At 52.6% G+C, this 27,580-nt stretch overlaps 2 protein-coding genes across 2 annotated transcripts in view; both read left to right on the forward strand.

The window, feature by feature from the left end:
• The window catches only part of CFAP45 (cilia and flagella associated protein 45), a 22,676-nt gene extending 15,987 nt beyond the window's left edge, over positions 1 to 6,689 (forward strand). Inside the window, exons 7-10 of the mRNA XM_012661848.1 lie at positions 1,995 to 2,125; positions 2,723 to 2,916; positions 6,062 to 6,286; positions 6,614 to 6,689. Of these exons, the coding sequence (XP_012517302.1) occupies positions 1,995 to 2,125; positions 2,723 to 2,916; positions 6,062 to 6,286; positions 6,614 to 6,689 (626 nt within the window). The remainder of the gene's footprint in view (positions 1 to 1,994; positions 2,126 to 2,722; positions 2,917 to 6,061; positions 6,287 to 6,613) is intronic.
• Positions 6,690 to 16,598: 9,909 nt separating this feature from the next.
• VSIG8 (V-set and immunoglobulin domain containing 8) lies at positions 16,599 to 24,072 on the forward strand. The gene is made up of 7 exons (XM_012661908.1): positions 16,599 to 16,775; positions 19,891 to 20,066; positions 20,510 to 20,711; positions 20,835 to 21,056; positions 21,816 to 21,935; positions 22,265 to 22,460; positions 23,364 to 24,072. The coding sequence occupies exons 1-7, from the start codon at positions 16,727 to 16,729 to the stop codon at positions 23,644 to 23,646; spliced, it is 1,248 nt and encodes a 415-aa protein (XP_012517362.1). The 5' UTR covers positions 16,599 to 16,726; the 3' UTR covers positions 23,647 to 24,072.
• The last annotated feature ends 3,508 nt before the right edge of the window (positions 24,073 to 27,580 follow it).

Consider the following 27,580-nt stretch of genomic DNA (forward strand, 5'->3'; position numbering starts at 1 on the left):
TCTCTATGCCCCTCTACAGTAGTTGTAATGAAGGGTGTGTGTGTGTGTGTGTGTGTGTATAATTTTAAAAGGCATCTTTATTTATTATACCTATTTATTCCTAATACAAACCAGCTCAGCAATGTTTGTGGGCTTTAGTATTCTTGTTGGGTACTGGGGATGTGCAGGCAATAGAACAAGATCACAGGATTGGGGACAGAGATGGTTCCTACATAATGACTATTGTTATATTGTAATATAACTATTGTTTATTGAGCAGTCTGTGCACAGGCTCTGTGCTAAGTGTTTTCCATGTGTTACTTAATCGTTACAACAATCCTGTGAAGTAGTCATTGATTGATTGAAAACATGTGGAATGCTTCAGTGTGTCCACTATCACTGCATTCCCCAAGCCCCGGGCCGTGGACAAGTACTAGTCTGTGGCCTGTTAGGGACTGGGCCGTAGAGCTCCCCCGCCCCCTTCCCCGCCACATCTGTGGAAAAATTGTCTTCTGTGAAACTTAGGACCCGGGGAGCTGCACAGCAGGAGGTGAGCAGCAGGCGAGTAAGTGAAGCCTCATCTGTACTTACAGCCACTCCCCATCACTCGCATCACCGCCTGAGCTCTGCACCCACCAACTCACCCCCAAGCCCTCCATGGAAAAATTGTCTTCCATGAAACCAGTCCCTAGTGCCAAAAAGGTTGGGGACCTCTGCACTATGAGACTAGGCTGAAAGTACCTAGAATAATGTCATGTACATTGTTCGAACTCAACCACTATTTCCCCAAAAGGGTGAAGGTGGTGCTAATGAGCTAATTATGTGTAGGAGTTAGGAACAGATTTGCTGGCTGCAGTAGACAGTGTTGTGGTCATGGTAAGAAATGAGTGTGGTGAAGTGATGGAAAGCTGAGAGCAGTTGCTGGGGGTGTCCTATATCTTGAGCAGAGCTGAGGAAGGGTGGAATGATGAGGAATTACCATGGACTTCTAAGCAGGAGAGGAATATGTCTTGTCTTCATACAAGGACACTGTCAGGATGGAGCTGGGAGAAGCTGGAGGCTGGCCAAGGGATCAGACACTTGGGTGTGTCCACAGTCCACTGGAAGTATCTAGGTATACCACAAGCCCTTCTCTGACCTCATGGTGGTATCTGCTCTTGCAGCCAGGGGTGCCCCCTTCAGAGTTACAGGCAGAGATTGGTTGTAGAAGCATCCAGAGTTCCCTGCTGTGCCATCTAGGGCCAGGTGGACAGAGGAAGCAGCTTGACATATAGCTGTGCACAACACACAAGCAGGCAACTCGCTGGGCTTCACAGAAATCAGAGCAGGTAGAATGGGGGCCAAGGAAGGTTCTTTATGGAAAGATCACATTTCCACCCAACCTGCATTGTTAGTTTTATGACTGCTTAAGAATGGCCGTTGGGAAGCTGGGTTTGGGAAGCTTTTAGGGATATGCCTGTTCTTTCAGAGAAGTGGAAATGGAGCTAATTTTGATGGTTCACTATTTAGGCATCTGTTAGCCCCTGTGGGACTGCCCAAGGCAGGGCTGGCCGTTTGGCCAGGGACCAATGCGATAACCTCCGTCTGCTGTACTTTACAAGACAGGCAGGGAGCCACAGTTATTACGTGGCCCAGTGGCCTTGCAACTTAAAAACTGTCTGTGATGCAGTGGAAGGAGAATGAAAGCTGGGCTCAGGATCCCTGTGTTCAAATCCTGTTAGGGAGTTTCCTGGCTGGGGGATCTTGGGCAGGACCCTGGACCTCTGTGAACCTCAGTTTCCTCATGTATATTATCTGTCTCATGAGATGTTGTGAGGTCGATAATACATGGGAAGGCATTTTGTTAGCAACGAATCATTTTACAAATGCTAATTGTTTTTATGTTCATGCATTGCTAAATTCATTTTGCCCTATTTCAAAAGGAGTCAGGAAGTCGGAGGGGAAATATTGGAAAGTCTGTGGCAGGGGTTTTGTTTCTCCCTGCAAGCCTGGATCAATGTAAACTATTCTACAAGGTCTTTACTTCCGGCAGGCTCGAGAAGCAGAGTTTGAGGCTGAGCAGGAGAGAATCCGGAGAGAGAAAGAGAAGGAGATCACCCGCCTGAGGGCCATGCAGGAGAAAGCCCAGGACTACCAGGCAGAACAGGTACCTGCTTAGTTTCGGATTCCCTCTGCCTCTGCCATTCCCTTGACTGTTCCTTTGAAAGCCTATGAAATGGCCTCCAGGGTGGAGATACAGTGGAGAGCAGGCAAGTTATCTAGACTTCACTGGTTTGAGAAGGGAGGGGAGGGCCTGATCCCAGGGCCTGTGGCAGCAAGGATTGAGCAGTGCATTACGTGCTTAAGGTTCAAGAGAATGTTTCTGACTCCTAACTAAAGAAGAACTTTCAACCTTAACTAACCAACGAAATGTGTCACCGGAGGAAACTGTGGCATCTCCATCATTAGCAGTTTTTAAAATTAGAAGCAATTGCAGGACTGCCTAAGAAGTGTTTGAGGTACAGGGAAAGAACTGGGATGAGTGGGCTGGGAAGACAAGACGACCCCTCAGGGTATCCTCTGACCCAGAAGTTCTATGATGGGATTCCATTTATTCTTTCCTAGAATAACTTGCTGCCAGAGAAACTCATGGTGCTTCTCAGAGCAGACTGTGTCAGAGTCTGTAAGCAGGTGTCTTCCTGAAGGCACCTGGCCTGCATCCGAGGTTATCTTGTGCCCTCACTGGTCCACCCCGCTTTCCCAGGATGCCTTGCGGGCCAAGCGCAACCAGGAGGTTGCAGACAGAGAGTGGCGCAGAAAAGAAAAGGAAAATGCACAGAAGAAGATGGAAACAGAGGCCAAACTGCAGAAAAGTCGGCTGGAACAGGTGGCTTTCAAGGAGCACACTCTGGCTGTTCAGGTGCAACGGGACCGGGATGAGTTCGAGAGGATTCTTCAGTAAGACAGGCCTGGGAACTTTGGCTTCCTTTCCTTGTACTATAGCAGGGATGGTTCATATCAGAGAGAGAGAAGCTTTCTGGCATGCTAATGGAGAGATGCTCACCCTTCTTGACTGGGTTGGTGGGATCATTCTACTAGATGGTTGGTTAAAATATTTCAAAGCCACTCGAACCACGTATTTTATGATTAGAGAATTGGAAAATAGCACCTGGAAGTGTTTAAGGAATTAGAGATTATTGGGATTATTAACCCTATAGCAGTAAAGGTATAAATAAAGGTATAAATCTGGTTCCTTCTCCTTCCCATGTCCCATGTCCCTTTGCAAATTAGGGATGAAAGTGCAGCATGAGAGGTTTAGGAAAGTTAGAAAGAAGAACTTCAGACACCAAGGGTTGTGAATCACTGGGGCAGGACTTTAAGGGAGCTCTTTGCCATTCATTTGAAAAATATGTATTAAGCACATAAATTCAGGGCTCTGTGCCATGGGGGAATTAGAAATTAATAAAACACTACTCTTGCCCATTCCAAAGGAAGGATGTTAGAAATTCATGTTTGGATGGACCTCACCTTTTTAATCCATCTTTCCTCCTTGGCAGCTCTTTACCCTTTTACTACAGTTCTCTCTTTTTGCTCAATGATAATTCCAGCATAAGTGGAAGCTAAGCATTCACATCTCTCACTGTTCTGCCCCACCCTCAGAGCAGCTGCCATTGGTTTCCCCCTCTTCTCTATTTTCTACCAGTCAGATCTGCCATGACCAGACCTGGAAGTGTTCTCCTGGCCTAAGTGGTAATGAGTCCCTTTTTGCCCCGGTTCAGTTTCTATACAAGATCAAAATTTTTCAAAAGGAAACAAACCAAACAAAATTTGAATTGGTGGGAGAGGGATATAAAATTATAGAATTATGCTCAGATAGAGATTGAACAGTGCAGCCCAGCTTTCTTGGTCTACATGCTCTAGGTCTTTCTTCTTGGTAATGCATCAGTTAGTTGCATGCCAGACAAGGCTACTCAGCCCCCAGCCAGAGGCAGAGCTGATCTGCAGGAACTTTCATCCTCGCCAGAGCCACATTTTTTACCTTTTATTGGACTGTGGGCCCCAGCCTATCCCCACTGGCTCTGTAGCTTTCCCCGCCCTCGGGGTGGTGCCATGGTCATTGGATACCTGGAGGAGAAGGTAGCTTCCTAGATTCCCCCAAAGATCCTGCCCTTGGGCTCCATACTGTCTTCCTGCTGCTCCCTGGCCTCCATGCCCTTGGACATCTGTTGCCTTTAACAGGCACTAATAGATACTCTAGTGGAATGAAATGAAAGTCCTAGTTTTGCTATCGACTCATTTGTCTCTCCTTTTCTCTGTTTTCCTGAAGCCAGTTATTAAAGCTAGATCAACCCCTTTGGAGAAGTTCAACTTCACCGGTTGTTCTAGGTTTGCATCTAGACCTAGTGTCTCTAGGGTCATGTGACCACCATGGTAAATGTCTTCATGCTGGGAACATCTCTACCACAGCCAGCAATCTAGCGTTTTCTACTTCAAAAGCATAGCCTCCTGTGTGGCTTATATGTGGACATCCTGTTTCTGAACAGAGGGATGCTTGTTGAATAAGCAGAGATAGTTGACCTATCCTACCCAGTGGTTCTTAGAAATGCCTGGGAACTTTCAGGAAACACTGATGCCCAGGCTCCAGCTCCACAACTGTGATTTAAATGGCCTGAGGTGAGGCCCGGGCAGGCATCAGTAGTTTTTGGAAGCCCTTAGATAATTCTAATATACCCATGATCACTGCCCTAGCCCTGTGGAATGAGGTTCTTCCCCATTTGGAGTTTCACCTGCCTACCACCCCAGGAGCTTTCTACTTGCACACATAGAGCCCCCTTTTCCACACCTACCCCTCCACTCAGAAGAATGTGAAACAATAGAGAACTGATCTACACATAGGAAAAACATGGCAAGGTGAAGAGAAGAGTCTTCCTGCTCTCATAGACGTAGCTGAGCAGTAGAGATTTGGTGTCTAAATACAGAGGGACAAGGAAGCCAGCAGTTTTCATTTCATAAACTGGGCAGGCTCTGGAGCAGGGGTAGAATTTTAGGAGATGTTTGCATGGTGGAAGTTGCTGGGAGTTGAGAGGATACCCCATGTATGGTGGATGTTGGAAGAAGGCTAGAAGGAAATGAGGAAGTGAAGCAGTGTTTTTGGTACCTTTATTGGGGTATGAGTGAGCCTAGGGTAGGAGAGCAGGTGAACGATTCCTGCCTAAGATGATTTTACATTTTGTTTTTGTTTTTGATCATGCTGAGAAAGAAATTAGATGTTAGCTCAAGATGGCCTATAACTGCATTTCCTCTGAGATGTGAATGCATCTCGTTTGAGTTTTTTCTGAGTCTATCTGGTTGCCAGTAGCAATTTTCTCCCTGACGTCAGGGTCCATGAAGTATTTTTGTGGAAGAGGTTTCTAAGAGGAATTTGGAAAGATAGATCAATAAGAGAACTGAGAGATATCAGGCTGAGCTCCTTCCTTCTACCTCCAACCAAGGTAGAGCTAGGATTCCAGACGTGGCCACGTCTTTTAACTTTCCAAGCATCCCTTTGTTGGTTTTGTTAATGTTATCATTATTGTTAGTGAGAAAAGGAAGGAAGGAAGGAAGGAAAGAAGGATGGAAGAGAGGGAAGGAGGAAGGGAGGGAGGGAAGGAGATATTTTACAATAAGCTGGAGAGGAGTTATGCATTGTTATGAGGGAAGAGTAGGAACGATAGCTCCCAGGGGGTGAAACCCTGGGTGTAGTGCCAGCTACACAATTTGCAGGGCCCAGTGAAAAATAAGAACGTGGTGGAGGCTCTTGTTCAAAAATATTAAGAATTTCAAAACAGTGATTGCGGAGCATGAAATCAAGCCTGGGGCCCTTCGAAGCATGACACACAGTTGCTTGCCCATGAAGCTGGTCTGGCTGGGTGGGAAAGGGATCATGCAGGGTGGCAGTCTTTGGCGCTGACCTTCCAGCGGCAGAAGAGGGCCGGAGCCTGGAGGGCTGTGGTCTCTGAAGCGTGTTCACTGGAGGAGCCCACCCAAGAGGCTCCCCCAGCACCTTTCCTCGGCTGGGCCAGCTCCGCCTAGCCCTTTCCACCCCTCGTGTCCTCCCCACCAGGGCTCAAAGGCAGCAGATTGAGAAGGAGCGGCTGGAGGAGGAGAAAAAGGCCACAGGGCACTTACAGCATGCCAACGAGCTCCGGCGCCAGGTGCGCGAGAACCAGCAGAAGCAGGTGCAGAGCCGGATCGCCACCTTCGAGGAGGGCCAGCGCCTCAAAGAGGAGGCCCAGAAGCGGCGTGAGCGCATTGATGAGATCAAGAGGAAAAAGCTTGAAGAGCTGAGGTGCGCTGGAATCCCCTCCTCCACCGGGTCCTCTCTTCTTCCCCAAAGAGCCAGCATAGCAGGCTGGAAAGTGTGGGATTTGGGCGGAGGGGCCATGGCAGGGGTGCTCAGGGAGGGCCCTTCTCCCTACTCGAGTCTGTCCCTCTGTGGGAGGCTCCAGCAGGAAGTTGTGGGGTGGGGTCTCCCTGGCTGTCTGGGAACTCCCTGGCAGGATTGCTGGAGCCCTGGCATGCACATGTTTGGGGGGTGCACTGTGGGAGCAGGGTTCTGTAAATCCCACCCGGAGCCTGCTTCCTCCCCTTACACCTGCCCGGCGTTTCCCTGCAGAGCCACTGGCCTTCCTGAGAAGTACTGCATCGAAGCCGAGCGCAAAGCTAACCTGCTGGCTACCTCCGTGAAGTGAGGGGGGCCTCCGTGGCCCTTGGCATGCCTTCGGGGACAAATTCTGCCCAGTCTCTGGGGGTCCATAGTTGCTGCTAACCTAGATGTTTCACAGTTACAGATTAAATCTATTCTACTTCTCTAAGGAACAGCTCAGCTTCCTTGCTGTGGGGATGTGGCTGCTACAGGGTATCGAAGGTGGAGCAAAACAGGGTGTGGGGGTGTCGGGTGAGGGGGCGTCGAGCAAGGACGGCATGGTGCTCAGGTTTGGGGAAAGGGAGGATGCTCTCGCATGAACATCGCTCCTAAGCCAGGAGGTCCCTTTGTCCTGGTGTCCCTTGGCCTTTCCGTGATCCCCTAGGATGTCCACTTTCAGCATGGTCTTGTCTCTGTTCCCCCCCACGCCCAGTCCGGAGGCATTTCAGGGCATTAAGGCAGAGCTAGAGATGCTCTCTCCCGGAGGGGCTGGGGCCGGGGCTGGGCTGGGTGGAGCTGGAGGAGGTACTGGGCCAGCTGCACTCACACCCATGACTCAGACCACATCTGTGGAGGGGGTGGTGTTTGAACCTGGAGCTCACTCCACCTGTATCGGCCCTCTCCTGCCAGGGCCTTTCAACCCCAGGCCCTGCTGCAACAGACACGGGCCCCATCCCCCAGGAGGCGTGCCCAGGGCCTGCACTCCTCACGCAAGCACAGCTGCCCATCCCCGCATGGCCGGGCTCTCCTCAGTCCACCTCACTCCCATAGATGGGGTGCCCCACCGCCATTTTTGTCTGTTTTAACTTTCCTCACTTCGCCCCACACTGTTCTTCATTCATTCACTTATTCAAATACTGAGTGCTTACCACATGCCAGGTACCTCCTGGGCACTCAGTGAACAGGCGGTGGACAGTCCTGGTCGCACCCTCACAGCAGCCTCTCGCCTGTGCCAGTCTGCTCCTGCTTCCTCCCCCCGCTGCTGCCCACCCTATCACCTGTACCTTTAGAATTGGCTCAACCTTTTTGGAAGGACCCCGGTTGTCAGGCTCCTATTTGGGACTGGAGCCACTTCCCGGTTTTTGTGTGCCTGGGGTGGGGGAGGGCTCCAATCCAGCTGCCATCACCATGGTGTCCCTCTGCCCACCCCACCCCAGGGATTTGCTCCATTTCTCAAATCCAGAGCCCAGTCTTGTCTTCCTCAATGCCTCCCGCACGAGAGGAGGCAGAGGACAGCTGCCCGGGCGTCCTGGGTGTTTACAACGCCAGGTTACAAGGGCCTCCGGCAAGAGTCCTCTTTTCATAAGGCCCAGGGAGAGTCAGCAAGCTATTTCCTGTGCTTCCTCTCCCTGTTTCCTGTGCTTCCTCTCTCTCAAGACAGCCACAGCTTTCCCAGGCGCTGTCTCCGCCTTCCCCGCCAGGGAAACCGTTGCCCCGCCCCACTAGGTGAGCAGCCCCTCCAGCTGTGTAGGGAGGAGGCTTTCTCACCTTCCCTGCTCAGTGCTCTGAACTACAGTCCTCCCAGCTAGGGAAGCTGACCCCCTGGGGGTCATGGGAAGATGTGATACCCCTCCTAGAAGAAGGAGGAGTGCCACCGAGGATTCTGGCACCCTTCTGCAGCTGGCACATCTGGGTTCTCTCCGATTATCACCTGTCATTCAGTTGATACCTGCAGGGACCAAGGGACAAGTCTCCACTTATTTCAGGGGATTCTGTTTCCCAGGAAAGCCAGAAAGAGCTTGGGTACCTGGAGTTTGCCCAGCCCCACACCTACGTCATCCATCTCAGGGCTGGAAAAAATGTCCCCTGTGGGGAATGGGGTCAAGGAGAAAGGGGGTTCCATTCACATTGCTCACTTCTGAGCCCATACAGAGAAAAATGGGCTAAGTTCACAGACTGAAGGCAAGGCTAGCATTTGACCAGAGATGCTGCTGTTGAAAATGCAGGTCTGTGGGGCCTGGGAGACCTCAAGGCCTAGAAGTGAGATTGTCTTGACAGGGCCTGGACACAGGGCAGTTATAGGTTACATAAATAAAGGTCTAGCTTCAGAGAAGGAAGAACATAGCCACTTCTGAGCAAGTGAAGGTGATCTGGGAGAGAATCTCAGAGAGCTCTGCCCCAGGGTTGCCCCTTCCACCCTCAACAGGAATTCTCCGTCTCGGAATTGGCCCATCAAGTGGAAGAGAGGTTCAATTTCTTTTCTCAGGATTCCTGAGAAGCCCTGCCCAGGCTTCCACAGACTCCAGCCTGGATCAGCGGGGATCTAGTTCCTAGAAGCAGGACACTCTTGAGAGCCAGGAAGGCAGCTGGGATCCGTGGCCAGCTAGCTACATCTGGGCATCTTTTATGAGCTCTCTACCCCTGTCACCTGGGAGTGGCAGTAGGGATAATCACAGAGAGGTCCCCTGGCTTTGAGGGGGAGACATGGGGTGAGGCTACATGATAGAGATGGAAGAGTCATCAGGAGACTGTGTGAGCTCAGCTTGTAGAGAGGGAGTGGGGCCTGGAGACAAAGAAAAGAGGAAATGGGCATTCTTTTGAGGACTCTAGTGGGCCCTCAGGCTCAGTCTTGCTGCTAGAGGTTGGCCCTTCGGTGTGGGTGCTTTCTGCTAAAGAGGTTTCGGCTTTCCCCTCCTCATGCTCAGAGGTGGAAATGAGCTCTGTGCACCCCTCCAAGCCACTGAATCAGCCCAGGGGGGTCTGGGAGGCTGCAAAAGATAAGTAGGAAGTGAAGTTTGGTGCATTATCTTTGTTGATCTAAGGGTTTTTTAAGTGTCCAAGCTATTATTGACTTTGTTCCATAGGTATCTGATTCCTTTGTATATTAATTTTACATTATTGTGTGCATAAAAGTACATATTAGCTCCTGGAGGACTTCCCAGCTCCCTGTCTTCTGCCCTTGGGGTCTTCTAGCCCTTGCAATGTCAGACTGGACTGGTCCAGCCTGGAGAATCCCACGGGTGGGCTCCACTTTGGAACACTGAGTCAGATCTGCAGTCACCTGCCTCCCAGGCACATGTTCCCTGGCTCTATGCTCTACCTGCCCACACGTGCCTGTTGCCCACACCACACTCTGCTGTGGCTTGGAGGTGGCCTCAGAACATTTGCACCTGCTGCAGAAGCAGCTCCAGTTGGGCATGACTCAACAGCCTTTATTGGTGGCTGAGGCACGCTATCCCTGACTCAGTGGGGTCCTGGGATGTCCTCTACTACCCCTGAAAGCCTTGGAACCTCCATCTGTGACTTGGATCACAGCTGGGCATTACTCGGTCTCAGTAAAATCACTTTGATTAGACTCGGATGAAAGGGGCTGTAAGAGTTCAAAGACAGACAGGGCTTTTAGGGTGAGGACAGGAGGCAGCTATTTAGGTGACGGTGGAGCGGAGATGCTGGAGTCTCAGACAAGAAGTCTGGGAGCGGAGGCCACGGGGGCTCAGAAACAGAGTTCCTCAGTCTCTGTTTTCTCACTCTTGCCCCTCCTAACTACTCCTTTTGCAAAGAGTAGGAGCCTGGGGGAGAACTGTGGGAGAGGGCACAGCCTGCTCCAGACCAGAGGTCTCTTCCCCGTCCTGGGCTGCAGTCCACAGTGACCTGCCTCCCTTACCATGCTCCGAGATACGTCCGGGGAAATCATGCCAGGGTTATCTGGAAGGTCCTCATTTCCAGCATCGTTAAGGTGTTCTTGGTTTGGCTGGCTTTAAATAGCTCGGACCTTCCCTCTGTCATAGCTCCCATACCTCATACCCCTCCCAGCTGGGATATTCTCCCAGAGGTGCAAGCTCTGCATTTCTTTTTGCATTCTCACTCATGTCTACTTGGAGAGGGGTGGCCATCATCTCAATGACCTTTGATGACTTTGAGGCTGGACAGGAATGGGGTTAAGATGTTAGATAGCTTTAAAGGGGGTGAGTGGGAGTGGGGAGCAGAGGACCTGGGGCCTGCCCAGAGCTAACGAGCTCGTTTCTGCATGGCCCCTGGGGAAAGGCTGTGTGTCCCTGGGCTAGTGGGGATGAGAACCAAATCATAGAATCTCCAGGCTGGAAGGGACCTCAAAAACCCTTTGGTGCTTGAATCTCCTTTGTAAACTTGTCAAATGGTTGGACAGCCTGAGCTTGCACACCCTGAGAGACAGGGTGCTCACTACCTCATACCAAACCACCTCAGGTCAGCCCTGATGCTCAGAAGTTTCTTAATATTGAGTCAATATATGTATTCCTGTGCGTCCCATGTGTGGGCCTAATCCAGGCTCTTTTTACATAACACCCCTTCCGATATCTCCTACAACGGCTGCTGTGCAGCCTGACCCTGCAGGGAAGTGCCTGTCATTCTGGAAACACAGGGCTCTCCTGAGCATTTCAGGGAGGGGTTGTTGGAGGGAGGAAACCGGGAGAAGTGGAGAGTCTTTGGCTTTATTCCTCGGGCTGGGCCTGTTGCTGTCCTGCTGGGTAATACTTCCTCAGTCCCTGCCAGCCCTGGCAGACAGAGCTGTGTTGCCTCTGAGCCCCACCCCCTCTGGCGCCACCTTCCCCTTGCTCCTTTCTCTATCCTGTGTCCAGGCAACAGGAAACAAACACAGAGGGCAGAGCGAGGGCTGGTCGGGATGGGTTTAGCGGGGAAGGCTCTGATCCAGACACGCACCAGCTTCATTCTGACGCCTGCCAGCACCCACACACCTTCCCGGGCAACAGCCAGGGGGACAAGGCAGGCTGGGGCCACCCTGAGGGTCAAAGGAGACCCAGTTCCCCTCTGTGGATAGGTATTGGGGTAATCCAGATGGTGAAACCCAAAGGCAAATTTTATTTCTACAAATTCAAAAGTCAAAGTCCCATTGGACGTGGATTAATCCATCCACACGTTGGACACACAGGAATACATATATTGACTCAATATTAAGAAACTTCTGAGCATCGGGGCTGACCTGGGAGAGTAATTCATCTCTCCACACACAGACAGACACACAGTCCAGGATGATCCATCTCAATTGGCTAATCCATCCCAAGGGCCTGGCTCTGAGCCCAGGGAGGTGCTCTGAGGGCCCTGGGTAGAAGGTCCCAAGAGGTTGAGTTCACAAGTGTCTTCCCTCCTCAGTCCAAAAATAACCATCAGCTGTCACTCCTGGCTTCACTCTTCTCAATCCATGCCTGGCGGGGACCTGGCTTATTTCCCAAGCACTGAAATAGTCTCTGGCCACCTCTCTCTGCCCCTAGTCCTCCACCTGGCACATCACTGGTTATCCTTCAGATCTCTGCTTAAACATCATTGCCACCTGGTCAGGGGCTTCGCGCATATGACCGTAGCTTATCACACCATGGGCGTGGGCTAGGGACCCCTTCCCCTTGCAGAGATGGGGTGCTCTGCAAGGATGGAGCCTGAGTCTCCTTCATCGCTGTTTCCCCCGGGGCCTACACAAAGCCCAGCCGTTTGTCGAATGAATGAAGGTTCTGCAGGATGTGGTTGATCTTGGTGAGGTGAAGACAACAAACAATTTTACCTTCAAGATCTCTTCATTCCTTCTCAGGTTTGTCATGAGGGATTCACACACTCTTTCCAAGCTATTTCTTCTAGCCTAAGAGTTTCACTGATGACATTCAGTCAACTCCCTTTGCTCTTGTGCTTTGCATATATAGTGGGAGCTTGGGCCACTCCTTTTAGTGGTGGGGACTATGTTTGTGCTGCTTGCTCTTGTGAGTCTGGGTCAGCTTCAGCACATTGCTCCATGGGAGAGGTTTGGGCTCATCTAGGCTCCCGTCTGGGGTCTGCCTTCTTCTCAGGTGGACCAGTAGGAGCCACTGAGGCTTGGGAAGCCTGAGCAGGGGCTCAGGGAGTCCCTGGGTTGCCTGTGTCCAAAGCCCTTGCACGCCAGCCTTGATCTGAGCCTCAGTCTCTAACACCAACCCACATCCTCAAACGTAACCTCATACAAGGATCTCATCTCTTTCTTACTGGCTCTGACCCTTCCTTGTCAGAATGCCACGTGCTCCCATCACACCTCCTGTGCCACTTGGAGCCCCCGCCCACCTCGTATAGCCACGGCCTCACCTGGCAGACCTCCAAGTCCAAGTCTTCACTGTAAGCTGGGTGGGAAGATAGCAGTTGCATGGCTCCTTGGCCTCTCCGTGACTGTCTGCCTCTCTGAGCCTTCTAGGACGTTGTCTATCTGCAGGTGCTCATAGCTCCTGCTCCCATTCTCTCCTCAGGGGTCTCCTCTGCAGGGGGGCTTCTCCCTGAGTGTTGCAAGGGGTAAGCCAGGCTCTACATGGGTACTTGGGGGAGGAGTCTGAGGAGCTTGCTTGCTGTGTGTGGGGAGTTCAGAAAGGATCAAGGGAGGGGAACTGGGGAGCTTGCGCCTGAGCTTAGGGAGCCCAGGGAGAGGAGTTGGGCGGGCAAGTCCAGGCAGGGGAGGGCAGGACTTACAGGGGCTGTGTAGAGCTGCTGTGGAGGGGACTTTGAAGGTCCTGGGGCTGGGCTGCACCCCATCCCAGAAGTAGTCTCTGGGCTTCTCTGGGTCCTTCGCCTGCTCTTCCTTCCTCCTCTGTCTCTGCTCACTCCTTCCTAGGCCTCTGTCTTTGATTTCCTCTTTTTATCTTAGAATAGAAGGAAATACCACCCAAACTGGGGCCATTCTTCCTTGGAGAGTCATGGATTTCTCAGGAAAAAGCAAGGGTCCCCTTTGGAAATTTGTGTGTAGGGTCCCAGATCCTGGCCTGGGCCCCCTGCCTCCTCTGCCTCTCTCTCTCTGGACCTCTGGACAGGCCATTTGGATGCCATGCATGTTTCTGTCTCTGTCTCTGCCCCTTAACTGATCACTCTCTCTCCCTTCTCTCTCCCTGGGAGCACAGAGGGAACCCCAGTAGTCTCCCGGATCTGTCCCGGCCTTTACCTGGCCTGAAAAGGAAATGGGCAGGGAAATGGGATGTTTGGGGTGGAGACTGGGTGTGGAAAAAGGAGACAAAGGAGTTGGGCTAGGGAGCTTCCTAGGAGGGGGCCCTCTTCCTCCGCTGAAGATGAGGCCCAGAGAGAAACACAGGCTGTGGGCTGGCCCCAGAGGGAGGGGACTATGGGCTGGTCCTAAGCTATGGGAACTAAGCTGATACCCCAGTGGCCTCCCCCAACCAAAACCAAACCAAATCAAAACAAACAAACAGAAAACCCTGCAGGGCTCAAGGCACAAGGCAGGATGGCTGACAGCTTCTTTTATAGGCCCCAAATTGCACAGAGGTGGCAATTAACCCTCAGTGGGTCAAGGGGGAGCAACAATGGTGCCCTGCCTTTTCAGGCTTGGAGTGGATGTTCTTCTAGGAGCATGTAGGCAGGCCCTCAGTTTCCTCCAACCCCCATCTCCTAGACTCCACAACCAGACCCCACGCCCCCAGTAGACTCCCTCTGATGGACCCCCATCCTCTAGTTGAGTTTGGTATTAGAGCCCCACTCACTGCCAGTAGCTCCCTGCATCCCCTCCCCAAGTGCCTTTCCTGGAGCTTGACCAGGTGGTGAGCTTTAGCAGTGGAGCAGGACTTCAGAGGGTCCATTTGTTATGGGATTATGTTGCCTCAAACCCTTCCTACGGGCTCATGCCCATTTGGATCCCTCCCCAAAGTCTTGGGACCCCAATCGACATGCGCCACTGGTATGCTCCCTGAGCTGAAGGTTGAAAATTCTAGCCAAACCTGCATTTAGCAGATGGAGGCGAGGTCTTTCTACATCAGAAATAAAACCTGATCTTTGATCTCTTCGAGTCCCCCTGCTCACGTACCTTTAACCCATGTTTTAACCCTAAACACAGCCTACTTTAACTTGAATCTTAAACTCATCTCCAACCCGACCGTAACCCCGCTCCTAAATCAATCTTAACCCAGCCTTTGATTTAGCCCCAGCTGTATTCCCAAGCACAGCTGTACATGAAACCAAAACCTTATTCCTTATCACGGGACAAATCCCAGCCATAAACCCTAGCATCAGTGCTAGCTGTAATTCTAACCCTAATCCCCTCCTTAACTCTCATCCCAACCTCAAATCTGACCTCAACCTCATTCACAATTTCAACCACCCCTAAGCTTCACTCCAGCTCCAGCCTTCACCCCAGCTCTAACATCAGGCCAAGTCCAGAACGCAACTAACCCTCAAGTCTGCACTTTAGTATAATGGAACCACAAGCTCACTCCTTTCTTCTCGGTCTCACTCTTCCCGGCCACACCTGTTCTCCCCTCCACCCACCACTGACCTTCCAAGCTTTTTTCTCATGAGTGGGTCTAGTAACCCAGGACCATGAGCCCTTTTCCTGGACCACTCTGAACTGGGAGCCGGGAGGCCTGGGTATCCCCCACTTAGCTCCAGCAGCATCACCTGGGCTGACTCCCCACGTTTCTCCAGACCCGTTTCCCCATCTGTAAAATGGGGATAATGATCCCTGCTCTCCAGAGGGTGCAGGACAATACCATAAACCTCAAAATAAATAAGGAAATAAGGATATTCATTGTGTATATCTGGTTGGCCCCAAAGCAGCCTGCTATTGTCGGGAGTTCAGGTGGAAGGGTTTGGAACCCAGAGATGTGGGGACTCCTTGTGCTTCCTTATTGTTCCGTCTTGTTTTTCCCAAAGGGGTGGGCCCTGGAAGCATCCCTGAGCCCATAACGCCCCAAGACTCTTCCACCTCTGCCTTTCCTGTGCCCAATGTCAGGGGTGGGGGACAGACTCTGACTCTTTTGAGGAAGTCGGGCTATTGAACGGGACCACTCATGACCTGAGCCCCACCACTGTGTCCCGGGGAGACACAAGGCTGTTCTGTACCCCTTGGGCTGACCAAAGTCTGGCCCTCTACCTTCTCCCCCCGCCCACCAGGACTGTCCCCACCCCAGCTCCAGCCTGCCCGGGACTGTGCTGGCTTAGTCACCCTGATGACCAGCCTGGTTATGAGGGTCCTGGGTCTCAAGGACCCAGTTCATTCAAGGCCTGGCCATTTTTCCTGTGTGTAGAAGCCAAGACACCAAGTAATCCCTCAAAGAAGTACACACAGAAGGCTTGCCCTCCTCAGCAGAGACTCCTGGCACACAGACACCCTGCCTCCCTCGCACACGCACGCCCCTGTGAAGGGTGTACACGCTCACACAGGCACACCCCCTCCCCAGTCCTCGCACTGTTCTCGCCCACATTCTCTCCCCCACCCCACACACTCACCTCACTCCCACCACACACCCCAGGTCCCCTGTAACACCCCTGGCTCCCAGGGATCCTTTACACTCAAGGGCGACGTGGAGTCCGAGGGGACATCCAGGAGAGACTGTTCCTGAACACACCCCTTCCCTCCTCTTGGAGCTCAGGAGGCCCGACTCCCTTTGAAAGGCCAGAGGCCTCAGGGGAAAAGCAGGCTGGTCATTCCTGGGTCCCCTTCATCTGCCTGGGCCTCCCCTCCAGCCCCAGGACCCAGCATGGGGGCAATGTCTCCTTCCCTAATGCCCCTTCTCACAGATCTCGATCTGGTGAGGGGCCCTGGAGGGTCAGGGATGCTTGCAGGGGTGGGACTTGGATGCTGGAGGCTGCACCGGGGAAGGGGGTGGCAGGCCCCTGTGCCCTGGGGTCAGTGGTAACTCTCCAAGGCATGGCCACCATTCCTCCATGAGCCTGGCTTCTCCTTCCTCTTCCTCACTTCCTCCAGGGAAGGAGGCAGCAAATGAGTGGTGAGGGGAGCTCATGGAAGCTGGAAATGGGGTGACTGTTGTCACCCCAAGGACGTGGTCAGGAGGAAGTGAAGTTTAACAGGTGCCTAATTACAAGTCCCGCTGGCTGCCCTGCGCCACTCTTGGGACAGGGAAGAGCTTGGGTAAGGGCTGGGTAATGCCTGGGTAGGCCACCCTGTCACCCCGCTAATTAGGGTTCCTGGGACTCCTCCCCAAGGCGGGGACCAGGCCCCCTCCCTTCCATAGAAATAACTCCGGCTGCTCCCCAGCCGGGCACTCATTGCACCTTCCTGCCACCCCGGGCAGTGTCTGGGCCCTCGGCTCCCCCTCCCTCCACCAGCCCCCTCACACGCACACCGCAGCCCACAGGATACGCAGCCCAGGTGGAGCAAACACCGAGCCTAGAGACATGGGAGTTCGAGGAGCGTTCCACATTCTACTTGTGTGCCTGAGCCCAGGTACGGGGCTGGGCGGCGGGCAGGGATACCCAGCATGAGGCCAGACGGGTGGGGAAAGGCTCACAGGGGAGCCTCCAAGGCGGCCAGAGATGCCCTGGCAGGGCGCTGCCCACCCTTGCCCTGCTGCCACCGGGTCTGGACGCCGCTGGGGGCCCTCTCCCTGGGAGAGCCTGTGCTGGGTCACGTGTGTGGTGTGGAGGTCTGTGAGGGGATCTTCATGTGTCCATGTGCCCTGTGGGGCTCGCACATGTGTGCCGCTGCTCTGTGTGCTCACCTGGTCCGGATTGGCGGTGAGGGGCTGTCGGGGAGGAGGGTGGGAAGGGGGAACATTTTCGGCCTTTGCATGAGCGTGAACGTGTAGGTGGGTGTGCGGGTGTATGTGTGTGCATGATGGCATTTCTGGCGGAACAGCCGCACCTGCTCTCTGCCTAGTGAGAGCCGGCCTGGCAGAGCCCACTGAGGAAGCTCCGGCTGTGCCGTGGGGACCCGCGACCTCGCTGTGTGTGTTGCGTGTCCACGGGTGTGTGAGGACAGACTCAGCGCTGCGTGCTTTACGCACCAGCACCCTTTGGGGGAGCTGCCTCTTCTCCCCCTTCTCCCCCAGAGGGAGGCTCTAGGGTTCTGGAGGCAGCTCGAAAATTCAGAAAGGATTTACAAGCCGAGAGCAGACACTACTATTGTGGTGACACCTTGTAGAGGGCGTCCAGCCTGGTGCTTTTGTGGGGTGACAATTAATCACCGCTGTACTCTTCCTTCAAGAGCCTGTTGTGACTTGCCCAGTCCCCCTGTCTCCCCAAGTCTCCCCAGCAGCTCTCTCTTCCACCCTGCCTTTCCTCCCTCTCCCCAGCCTCTCTCTTTCTCATGTTCCCTGGAAGTACTTCCTCAGTGCTGGGTGAGACGCCAGGAAAAACCTCCCAGGGAGAGGGAGGGCTGCAGAAAGGCCAGAACTCTGGGAGGAGGTTGAGAAAACGTCTAAGGAAATGGAAAAGCTGGGCGAGGCTCCCTGGCTGGGGACAGTTGAAGAAACTCTCAGCCTAGTGCAGAGTGGAGGCACGTTTCTTCCAGCCTGTCCCTCCTTCCCAAGCCCTCTCCCTGAATACTTACCCTCCTGCCTGGCTGGCTCCTGTGCCACGGGGAAAGAATCCTCCCTGTGTGGGCTGCTTCTAGTGGCTTCCTCAGAGTGGAGCCTCTGCTCCCAGCTGAGCTCTCACTCACCTCTCCCTGGCTGGCCTTGTGCCACCCCAGGATCTGGCACATGCAGCAGGATCCTTATCTCAGGAATGAGCTGCTATTCTCTTGGCCTGGGGCTGGAGGAGGCACCGCTGGTCCCGTTAGAGCCCCAGTGGCCGCCTGCGTGCTCCTGGGCCACCCTGGAGTCTAGCTGGGTTAGGCCATGGCTGACGGCCCAAGCAGGGTTCCTAGCGGGTAAGTTCAGTGACCCCTGAGGTGTTGGTGTGAAAAAGGTCCTTGCTGGCCTCTCCAGAGCCAGGCTAAGGCTTCCAAGCAGGGCTTGTGCAGATACGTCTGGTCGTGAACGCACACACATGGGAACTATATGAGCATGCAGTGGGCGTGTCTCTTGGATTAATATGTACCTGTGTTTGTGTGCAGATGCATGTCCATGTTTGTATAGATCTGACAGTGTCTGCGTGTGGAGGAAGGTGGGGCCGCATGGGAATGTATCTGCATTTTGAAGGCTTGTAAGAGTGTGTTTGTGTGTCAATTTGTTTGCCTATGACAGTGTGTAATTGTGTGTGTGTGTGTGTGTGCACGTGCGTGAGAGAGAGAGAGATGTTCTCTAAGTGCGAACATGGTTCCGAGCCAGAGAAGGACAGAAGAGAATGATTGCGACCTGGGGCTGGGACTCAAAGGACATGTTGACTCAAAAAGGAAAGCAGATGGAAAGGGAGCGAGGCTGGCTGAGGGGCCGGGGAGGCAGAGGGCAGAGTGCCCAGGGTGGGGCTCTGGGTACAGCCCCCTTCTTATCCCTCTCTAGGTCCAACCGGTTGGGGCTAGGCTTGCCTGGGGCTTCAGGGGAGGGAGGGAGAGCTCAGTCCTGAGCTCCCGGATCCTGGGATCCCGGCTCCTCCCCCAGGGCTGCCTGCCGCTGACTCAGTGGCAGGAGGGGCCTCAGTGGGAGTGAGCATGTGGAGGAGGCTGTACCTGAGCCACACAATCACACGAGGGGAAGGACACACAGTCCACAGTACCACACATCATCACGCAAGGCTCACACTGTCCTACAGATACCTGTGGCCATAGTCCCAGGCATGCACCGTCACTCACTGTCACCCAAACACAGCCAGGCTCCGGTCACACCTGCCCGCCATCACGCACGGGCACACAGCACCACTCTGAGCACTTACACAGGCAGGCTCACAGTGTCGCACACCACCACACAGAGGCATACAGCCACAGACACACACTGTCATACACAGACACACACGGCTCACTCAGTCTTCTGCTTCGCGGGCTGGAGAGGAATCCCAGAAGCCACTGTATCCGTCCTCCTGCCTCTGGACGGGAGCACTTCACTCAGCCCAGGCAGAGCCCAGACAGGCGGCATTTAACCAGTCAGGCTCTTCCACCAGAGCATTAACAACTCTGTGTGCGCCACATGCCTACACACACACAGACACACACACACCAGCACGCCCGTACTATCGTGTACGTATATAAGCAGACACCATCCATGGTCATGTGCATGAATATCCTTAGAGTACGCATAAGCAGCCACAAATACGCAGAAGCACACAGTGTACATGTGTATGTACTCATACATGCATACACATAATCATGTATACATACAGGCGTACATAACAGCTATTCAGTATTCAGATGCAAACTTACACGGTCATAGAATATATATATGTGTCCACAGCATGCAGACACTGCCACATGAATAAACATGCAACACAAGTACACACAGACATGCCTATAGCAATTCATACACACACACACACACACACACACACACACACACACAGAGCAGCCCCTCCTCCCAATGGAAGCCCCATTGAGCCCTGGGACAGAGAACGGTGGGAGGAGGGGCTAAAGCTGACTTCTCAGGCCCTGGCTCTGTCCCCACTCACCTTGCTGTTCTGCCCGCCCCCAGCACTGCTGTCTGCTGTGCGGATTAACGGGGATGGCCAGGAGGTCCTGTACCTGGCGGAAGGTGACAATGTGAGGCTGGGCTGCCCCTACGTCCTAGACCCTGAAGATTATGGTCCCAGTGGGCTGGACATAGAGTGGATGCAGGTCAACTCGGACCCCGCACATCGGGAGAACGTGGTGAGTACTGGGCATGGGGTCCCCTTACCCTACACTTCACGGTGTCTGCCTGTTGGGCAGCCAGCACCCTGAGGGGAGAAGGAGGGCAAATAATGAAACTAAGACCTTGAACTTCCCCCAAAGCCTCTCAGGGAATGGGGCAACAGGGATGAGAGGTCTGCAATCGTGAATCAAGCCAGCCAGTCAGTTTACCTCCTCCGGCCCCATTCCAAAGGGAAGATGAGGTATGGCCCCTCAAGAAGTTCCCGGCCTGACCTTATACTTTCCAAAGAGCTTGACCTCACCTGATCGCACCCATTATGTAAGAATGGGCATCATCATTCCCATTTTTCAGCTGAGAAAACTGAGTCTCAGAGATGTTCAGAGAATTGCCCAAGCACCAACCTGCATGGCCCTCCTTGGCTCTGCCTGTCTCACCACCTGTTTTCCTCTCTTCTTCGCAGTTTCTAAGTTACCAGGACAAGAGGATCAATCACGGCAACCTCCCCCATCTGCAGCAGAGGGTCCGCTTTGCAGCCTCGGACCCCAGCCAGTACGATGCCTCCATCAACCTCATGAACCTGCAGGTATCTGACACAGCCACCTATGAGTGCAGGGTGAAGAAGACCACCACGGCCACCCGGAAGGTCGTCGTTACTGTGCAAGGTATGGCCAGACTCCTCTGGGCTCCCCTTCCTCAGGCTTCAGAGCCAAAGGCAGCTTGGCCACTGCGAGCCCACCTCTGCCTCTTGGCTGGGCCCTGGCTCACAGTTGCCTGCCTCCTTGCAGCACGCCCTGCGGTACCCATGTGCTGGACTGAGGGCCACATGACATATGGCAACGACGTGGTGCTGAAGTGCTTTGCCAACGGGGGCTCCCAGCCCCTCTCCTACAGGTGGGCCAAGATCAGCGGGCACACGTACCCCTACCGAGCCGGGTCCTACGCCTCCCAGCACAGCTTCCACTCTGAACTCTCCTACCAGGAGTCCTTCCACAGCTCCATGACTCAAGGTGAGGGGAGCCCCAGCGAGGGCACGGTGGGGACAAGCAGAAGATCAGAGACTCTGGGACCTGCTGGGGCTTCCTTGGGTTATCAGTGGCACCAAGTCAAACCTGGAACCCCTATGGGAGACTCCCCCTGTGGGCCTGTCCCAGCAGCTGCTATTGAGGGAGGAAGAGAAGTCAACAGTGGGAGTCCGTCAAAAGCAATGTGGTTAATATGGAAGGAGCATGGCTTACCCTCCCCATGCCTTGATTTTTTCATATGTGAAAAGGGAATACTAATGTCTACCTTTCAGGGGCATGTGAAGATTAAATGGGGCAAGGTGTGTAAACTCCTAGCACATAGAAAAGCTGAATAATCTTCAGTCAAACAAAGAATAACAGAGCAGAAGGGACCTTAGAGTTTCTCTGGTCTAACCCTGTCCTCACTGTACAAGGGAGGAGACCAAGGCTCAGAGAGGGGATATATATTTCCCTAAGGTCACAGAATGAACTAATGGCATCTCTGTCTTGTCGCTGGGAGAGGGGTCCTTCCTTGCCTCTGCCTTAGCAGGGGGAGGGTGATTCACCTTGAGAGTGGAGAAGACCTGTGTGTGTGTGTGTGTGTGTGTGTGTGTGTGTGTGTGTGTGTGTGCGTGCACGTGGGTGCGCTCACATGCATGCATACACCTTCCTTCCTTCCAGAGTGGGTGTCCCATCTCCCACCCCACAGGGGCTGAGGCTGGGGTGGGAGATCTCAGAGACCAGGCCTCTCTGCTTCAATTTCAGGCCTGAACAACGGTGACCTGGTGTTGAAGGATGTCTCCAGAGCGGATGATGGGCTGTATCAGTGCACAGTGGCCAACCAAGTGGGCTACAGCGTTTGTGTGGTGGAGGTGAAGGTCTCAGGTGGGTGCAGCAGCCCTGAGGGCCTGGTGGAGGGAGGGTTGGGGTGGCGGCACCTGGGCTCTAGTTTGGAGCCTCAGCCGGCTCTGCCTTTCCACTGCCATCGGTCTATAGGCCTCTGCCTAGAGCAGCCGAAAGCCCCGGGAAAAACACGCAGGCGCAAGGGGTTAACTTGCATTTCCTTTATATCCTCCCCTCTGGGTGTCCCAGGGCTTGAAGACCCCCCGAATCCCTCTCCCCTTTTCCCACGGACCTCTACCCTGGCACCTCCTGGTCAGGCAGGGACCTGCCAGGCTGGGAGAAAACTGACTGGCCTCCCCTTCTCTCCACAGACTCCCGGCGTGTAGGCATGATCATCGGCGCCGTGCTGGGCTCTTTGCTCGCGCTGGCTTGCCTGGCGTTGGGCATCTGGGGGCTCGTGTGCTGCTGCTGCGGGGGCGCTGGGGCCGGCGTCGCCCGCGGTGCCTTCGGCTACAGCAACAGCGGGGTCGGCGGAGGGGCCTGCGGCGACTTGGCTAATGAGATCAGGTAAAACCTGATGCATGCTGCATGCTGCTGTGCGGCAGGGGAGCGGCGCCCTGCCCGTCTCACCCCTGCCTGCCACCGGCCGGCTGGGCCCCCCACCCCAACCCTGCTCGCCATCGCCACGGAGTGCTGGGACCGCAGCATGTCGACCTGCCACCCGCCGCATGGCTTTTCTGTCTCTCCCGCTTCCCAGTCTTCACCTCTGCTCTCCTGCCCTCCGTTTCCCTCCTGCCTACGCACCTCTGTCCTGTCTAGACTGTAAGCTCCAGGAGGGCAGGGCCTATGTTTTTTCACGTTCCCCTGTATTGCGCCGGTAAGAACTCTGACAAGCTTATTTAAGAAGAAGCTAATAAGAATAGTGCTAATAACTTATATTAGAAGCAAACTAGAAATAAAAAATAGAACAGGACTAGCAGTGCTAATGATTGCAGGGCCTCGGGGATGGAGGGAAAGATGAAGATTGAAGGACAGGAGGTGAGAAGGGAAGGGGAGAGAGAGAGCAGGAGCGCGAGCCCGCGCCAGGCCGGGGTTAGTTAGGGACAGAAGGGAAGGGAAAGCGGCTGTTCCGGATCCCCAAGCTCCCTGCCTCTTAGAGGCGGTGGTTCTGCGGAACATCGGAAAGGGATTGGAGGGGCCGGGATGGGGCTGTCTGCTGCGGCTGTCGGGATACGTGTGGACCAGCCCGGTCCGGAGGATGGGCATGGCGGGCCCCGGGACAGCTGCGGGGGCGCCGGCCCAGGAAGGAGCAGAAAGGAGAGTAGGTCGATGCCGAGGGAAAGAGGTGAGGGCAGGAGGAGGGAGGCGCGGGAGACAAGAGGTTGCCAGGGGCCCCCGGCTCTGCCCAGGCCGTGCCCACGCCGCGCCGCGGAGGAGCCCGCTCACTCGTCCGCCTGTTGTTTTCCACAGAGAGGACGCCGTGGCGCCCGGGTGCAAGGCCAGCGGGCGCGGCAGCCGCGTCACCCACCTCCTGGGGTACCCGACGCAGAACGTCAGCCGCTCCCTGCGCCGCAAGTACGCGCCTCCGCCCTGCAGCGGCCCTGAGGACGTGGCCCTGGCGCCCTGCACCGCCGCCTGCACCGCCGCGGCCTGCGAAGCCGGCCCCTCCCAGGTCTACGTCAAGGTCAAGAGCGTGGAGCCGGCCGACTGCGCCCAGGGGCCGCTGCAGTGCAAGGACGGTCTCTTGGTGTGAGCGCGCGTGCTGCGCCGCGCCGGGCTGCGCCCTGGCCGGGAGGGGGGTGCGGGGCTCTCTGCCCGCAGCTGGGGACACGTTTGGGCTGGTGCCGACCTCGCTCGCCCCGGGCCGCCCGGCGGCTGGGGGGGTTGAAGGCATTTCCCTCGGGAAATACGTAGGGAGGCCAAGCCTCCTCCCCCAAAATGGGAATGGGTGGGCGCGGAACCTTCTCCGCACCCCCGAAGCCCGGAGGCTCGGGGATGAGGGAGGGAGGAGGAAGCGGAGTTAGTGTCCTAGAGCGGTTGAGGCCAGAGGCCGGGTGTCCCCAGCCAAAGCAGAGGGCCTCGGGGCCGGTGGGTAGGGGTGTGGAATGAATGGCTCAGTGTGTGAGAGCTGAGCTCTGAGGCAGCAGTGTTAGCACAATAAAGGAACTTTAAGACTTGAGACTGAGGTGGCTGTCCCTGTTGCACGACGCTGGGCATCGGTTGGAGGGCCCTGCTCCACTGGGGGGGAGGGGTTGCTCCTGTTACTCGCCGCAGCCCTGCACCGTCTCCAACCTTCCCCTCTTAGATCCCTGGCGGTCAGAGCCGGTACAGCCAATCCTACTCCTTTCAACAACCTACAAAGTGTAGAAAAAAGAAAAACAAATTAGCTTAGAATTTCTGTGAAAATAACATAAGGATATTTGAGGAACTGGCAAAGTGTAATAATACACCTGTCATTTCTAAGTCTTCAAAGTTTTCACGTCGAGCCAGGATTTGCTCTGGAGAATAATGTGCTCTGAAACTCTAGCGAGGCTTTGTATATTGTCAAAAGCTGAAAGGAGGCCTGGCGCGGTGGCTCACGCCTGTAATCCTAGCACTTTGGGAGGCGGAGGCGGGCGGATTGTTTGAGCTCAGGAGTTCGAAACCAGCCTGAGCAAGAGCGAGACGCCCGTCTCTACTAAAAAATAGAAAGAAATTAATTGGACAACTAAAAATATATAGAGAAATTAGCCGGGCATGGTGGCACATGCCTGTAGTCCCAGCTACTCGGGAGGCTGAGGCAGTAGGATTGCTTGAGCCCAGGAGTTTGAGGTTGCTGTGAGCTAGGCTGACGCCATGGCACTCTAGCCCAGGCAAAAGAGTGAGACTCTGTCTCAAAAAAAAAAAAAAAAAAAAAAGCTGAAAGGAAACTTGTCGTTGAATCACAGACGCACAGGCGCCTGGCAAGACAGAAACAAGGACATAAAAATAAGACCACCACCTCTTATATTAAAAAAGCACCAGAATTCTCGGGTTCTAAGTGATGTCCAGGAAGGAGGGGGAGTAACACTTAGGGAGCATGTATTATGGTTAGTATGGTAAGTCCCTTCATGTGGACTCAGTTGGTGTTTTAGGACAATTAGTTTTTTTTTTCAAGTTGTCAAGTTGATCGACTTTCACAGAGTCCATTACACAGTAGATGTTTAAGGAATACTAAGTGAATGAATGTGGTAGCACTACTCAATTTTTTATGTTAGAAAACAAGTTTTTAGATATTTTACAGTTACTTCCTTATAATGGAGTATCTGTGATTAAAATCTAGGCCTGTCTGATATCTGACTCCATACTCTCACACTCTGAAATAGCCATTCCTAGATAGGGGTCAGTTGAGTAGTTTAGAATCTACCAGCGCTTGTTTTGTTTAATACCTTGTCATGATATTTACAATGTATTTTTGAGGGTGTTTTAGTCATTTCTGGTAAAAAAAAAAGTGGAAATCAATAAGCGCTGTGAGTTAATAGGAGTGAGAAGTCTCTTATAAGTGAGATGGGAGTGCTTAATTAAAGAACAATGTTTGAGATAAAGTTGCAAGGGATATATTTATTAAGCGAACAAATTAAAAGGGGGAGTATTCTAGATGTACATGTTGATAAAGGGATGAGGGGCGGGTTGCAGACAAGAAGAAACAGTTCTACTAGTCTTTCCACATCCAACATCCTCTGTTGGTCACTGGAATACGCTTTGCTAATATGATGCCTTCTTGCCTATGAGTTAAGAATTTCTAATGTGGAATAGAAATGGTTAGTAAAAGAAACTTGGCTGGATTAATTTCCTTTGTTGAGCAAGATTAAACTTAAAAAGTCAATGAGGTCCATACTAAGTGCTGAAAATTCAAGAAGGAGCCTTGTAGTTCAACTGAGTATTTGATGAATGTGAATGATTTTGTATTTGAAGAGCTGATGAGGATAATACAGTGACCGAGAGGGGTAGGTATTTTTACATCTGAGTTGTTTGGACTGTTTTCCATCTTATATATAAGATATATTTTATGTTAGATCATTTGTGCTTTGGTAGCAAAAATAGAGTTGAAAGGATACAGTTCCTGAAATCAGTAATTTCATGTCTACAAGGAGATATGGATCAGGAAAAGAACCGTGGGTTCTCTTATTTCCATGATAAAATTTGGATTGTGTCACCATTCCACTTTGGTTCCTTGTACGAGGGATGTTAGAACTTAGCGTGGATCTCCTTCAGAATCCTTTTGTTGGACTTCTGCCTTGATTTTATTTGGCCTTCCTCCTTGATTCTTCCATACTGTTTGTTTACACTTAACTCTGGAATATTTTGGCGGATGTTTTCAATGTACTCTAGGTCCTTCAATTGGTTTAAATGAATTATTGGGGAAAATTGCAAGTTGATATTATATCTGTCTGTGGTGACATTGGAATATTTCCATTTTAATACATTGGACAATTTGTGGAAATATAAGATATTATATTTAGTTCTATGAATTCCAAGATCTCAATATTATTGTTCTGGTAGATTTCTGGGTGTGTGTGTGTATGTGTGTATGTGTGTGTCTTTGATTTTTTTCCTTCATATTTTCCTCTTGACTCTGTGTCAGTTGAATGATATTGTTGCTGTTTCACATTTATTGTCACACAAAGTTGATTCTTCATTCTCCCAGGACAGAGGATGGTCCATGGGTAGAGAAATGCTGTCTTCAGGTGTTAATCCTTTTATATAGTTGTACTAGTTGCTGGGAAGGACCTTGGCTGGATTTATGGTGAGCTGTGTTTACTGAGCATAATGAAGCGAAGCTCAAAATGATTACTCTGCAGTCCAGCTTAAAAAAAATCTTACTCCTTCACTATACAGATGGGGAAATTGAGACCCACTCCCCCAGGCTGGACTTTAAATCCCAAATCCTACATTTCCTTTTCCATTGTAGATCAGAGGAGAGGAAACAGGGGGCTGTCAGGGATGGCCTCTAAATGTTCCTTAATTTTCTCAGTATCCTTCTTTCTCGTCCTCTCATCTACCTAATCCTGACTTCTTTCTCTCTCCCAGATGTATGCCTTCCTTCTCCACAGCAAAAGAGGGTTTCAGAGGCATACTCCCGGGCAGTAAAAAGACCTTCAGGGCCATCTAACCCAGTCCCCCCTTTTGCTGGGAAGGGGATTGGCATTTACTAAGCACTCACTAAGTGCTATATGCTTTTTGATATTTTGTCTTACTTATTCCCTACTTTAATCCTATGAGATTGTGCATTAAGACCATTGTACAGATGAAGAAACTGAGGCTCAGAGGGATTAGGGATTAGGTATCTTGACCAATACCACAAAGGTAATAATGCAAGATTCAATCTAGGCATGTTTGACTCCAGGACATCAGGCTCTTTCTGTGATATTTGAATTCCTTCTACAACATTCCTGACAAAGGATATTCCAACCTCTTCTTGAATACCTCCAGTGGCAGCTCACTACCCCCCAAAGCAGGCCATTTGGCCTCTGACTGTCAATATTAAATAGAATATTTCTTCTCTTGGACCCAGTTTTTGTTATCATATAACTTTTTTTTCCTCTCATATAGCTTTTATCCCTTGGTCCAAGTTCTACTTTAGGGAGCCCAGAGCATCACATTTCCAATTCAGCTGCTTCTAGTGGACCAAGTGGTTGTACTCCATACAGGATGGCTGCAACAGGCAC

This window comes from Propithecus coquereli, unplaced genomic scaffold, assembly GCF_000956105.1.
Source record: "Propithecus coquereli isolate 6110/MARCELLA unplaced genomic scaffold, Pcoq_1.0 Scaffold74, whole genome shotgun sequence".
Classification (NCBI taxonomy): Eukaryota; Metazoa; Chordata; class Mammalia; order Primates; family Indriidae; genus Propithecus; species Propithecus coquereli.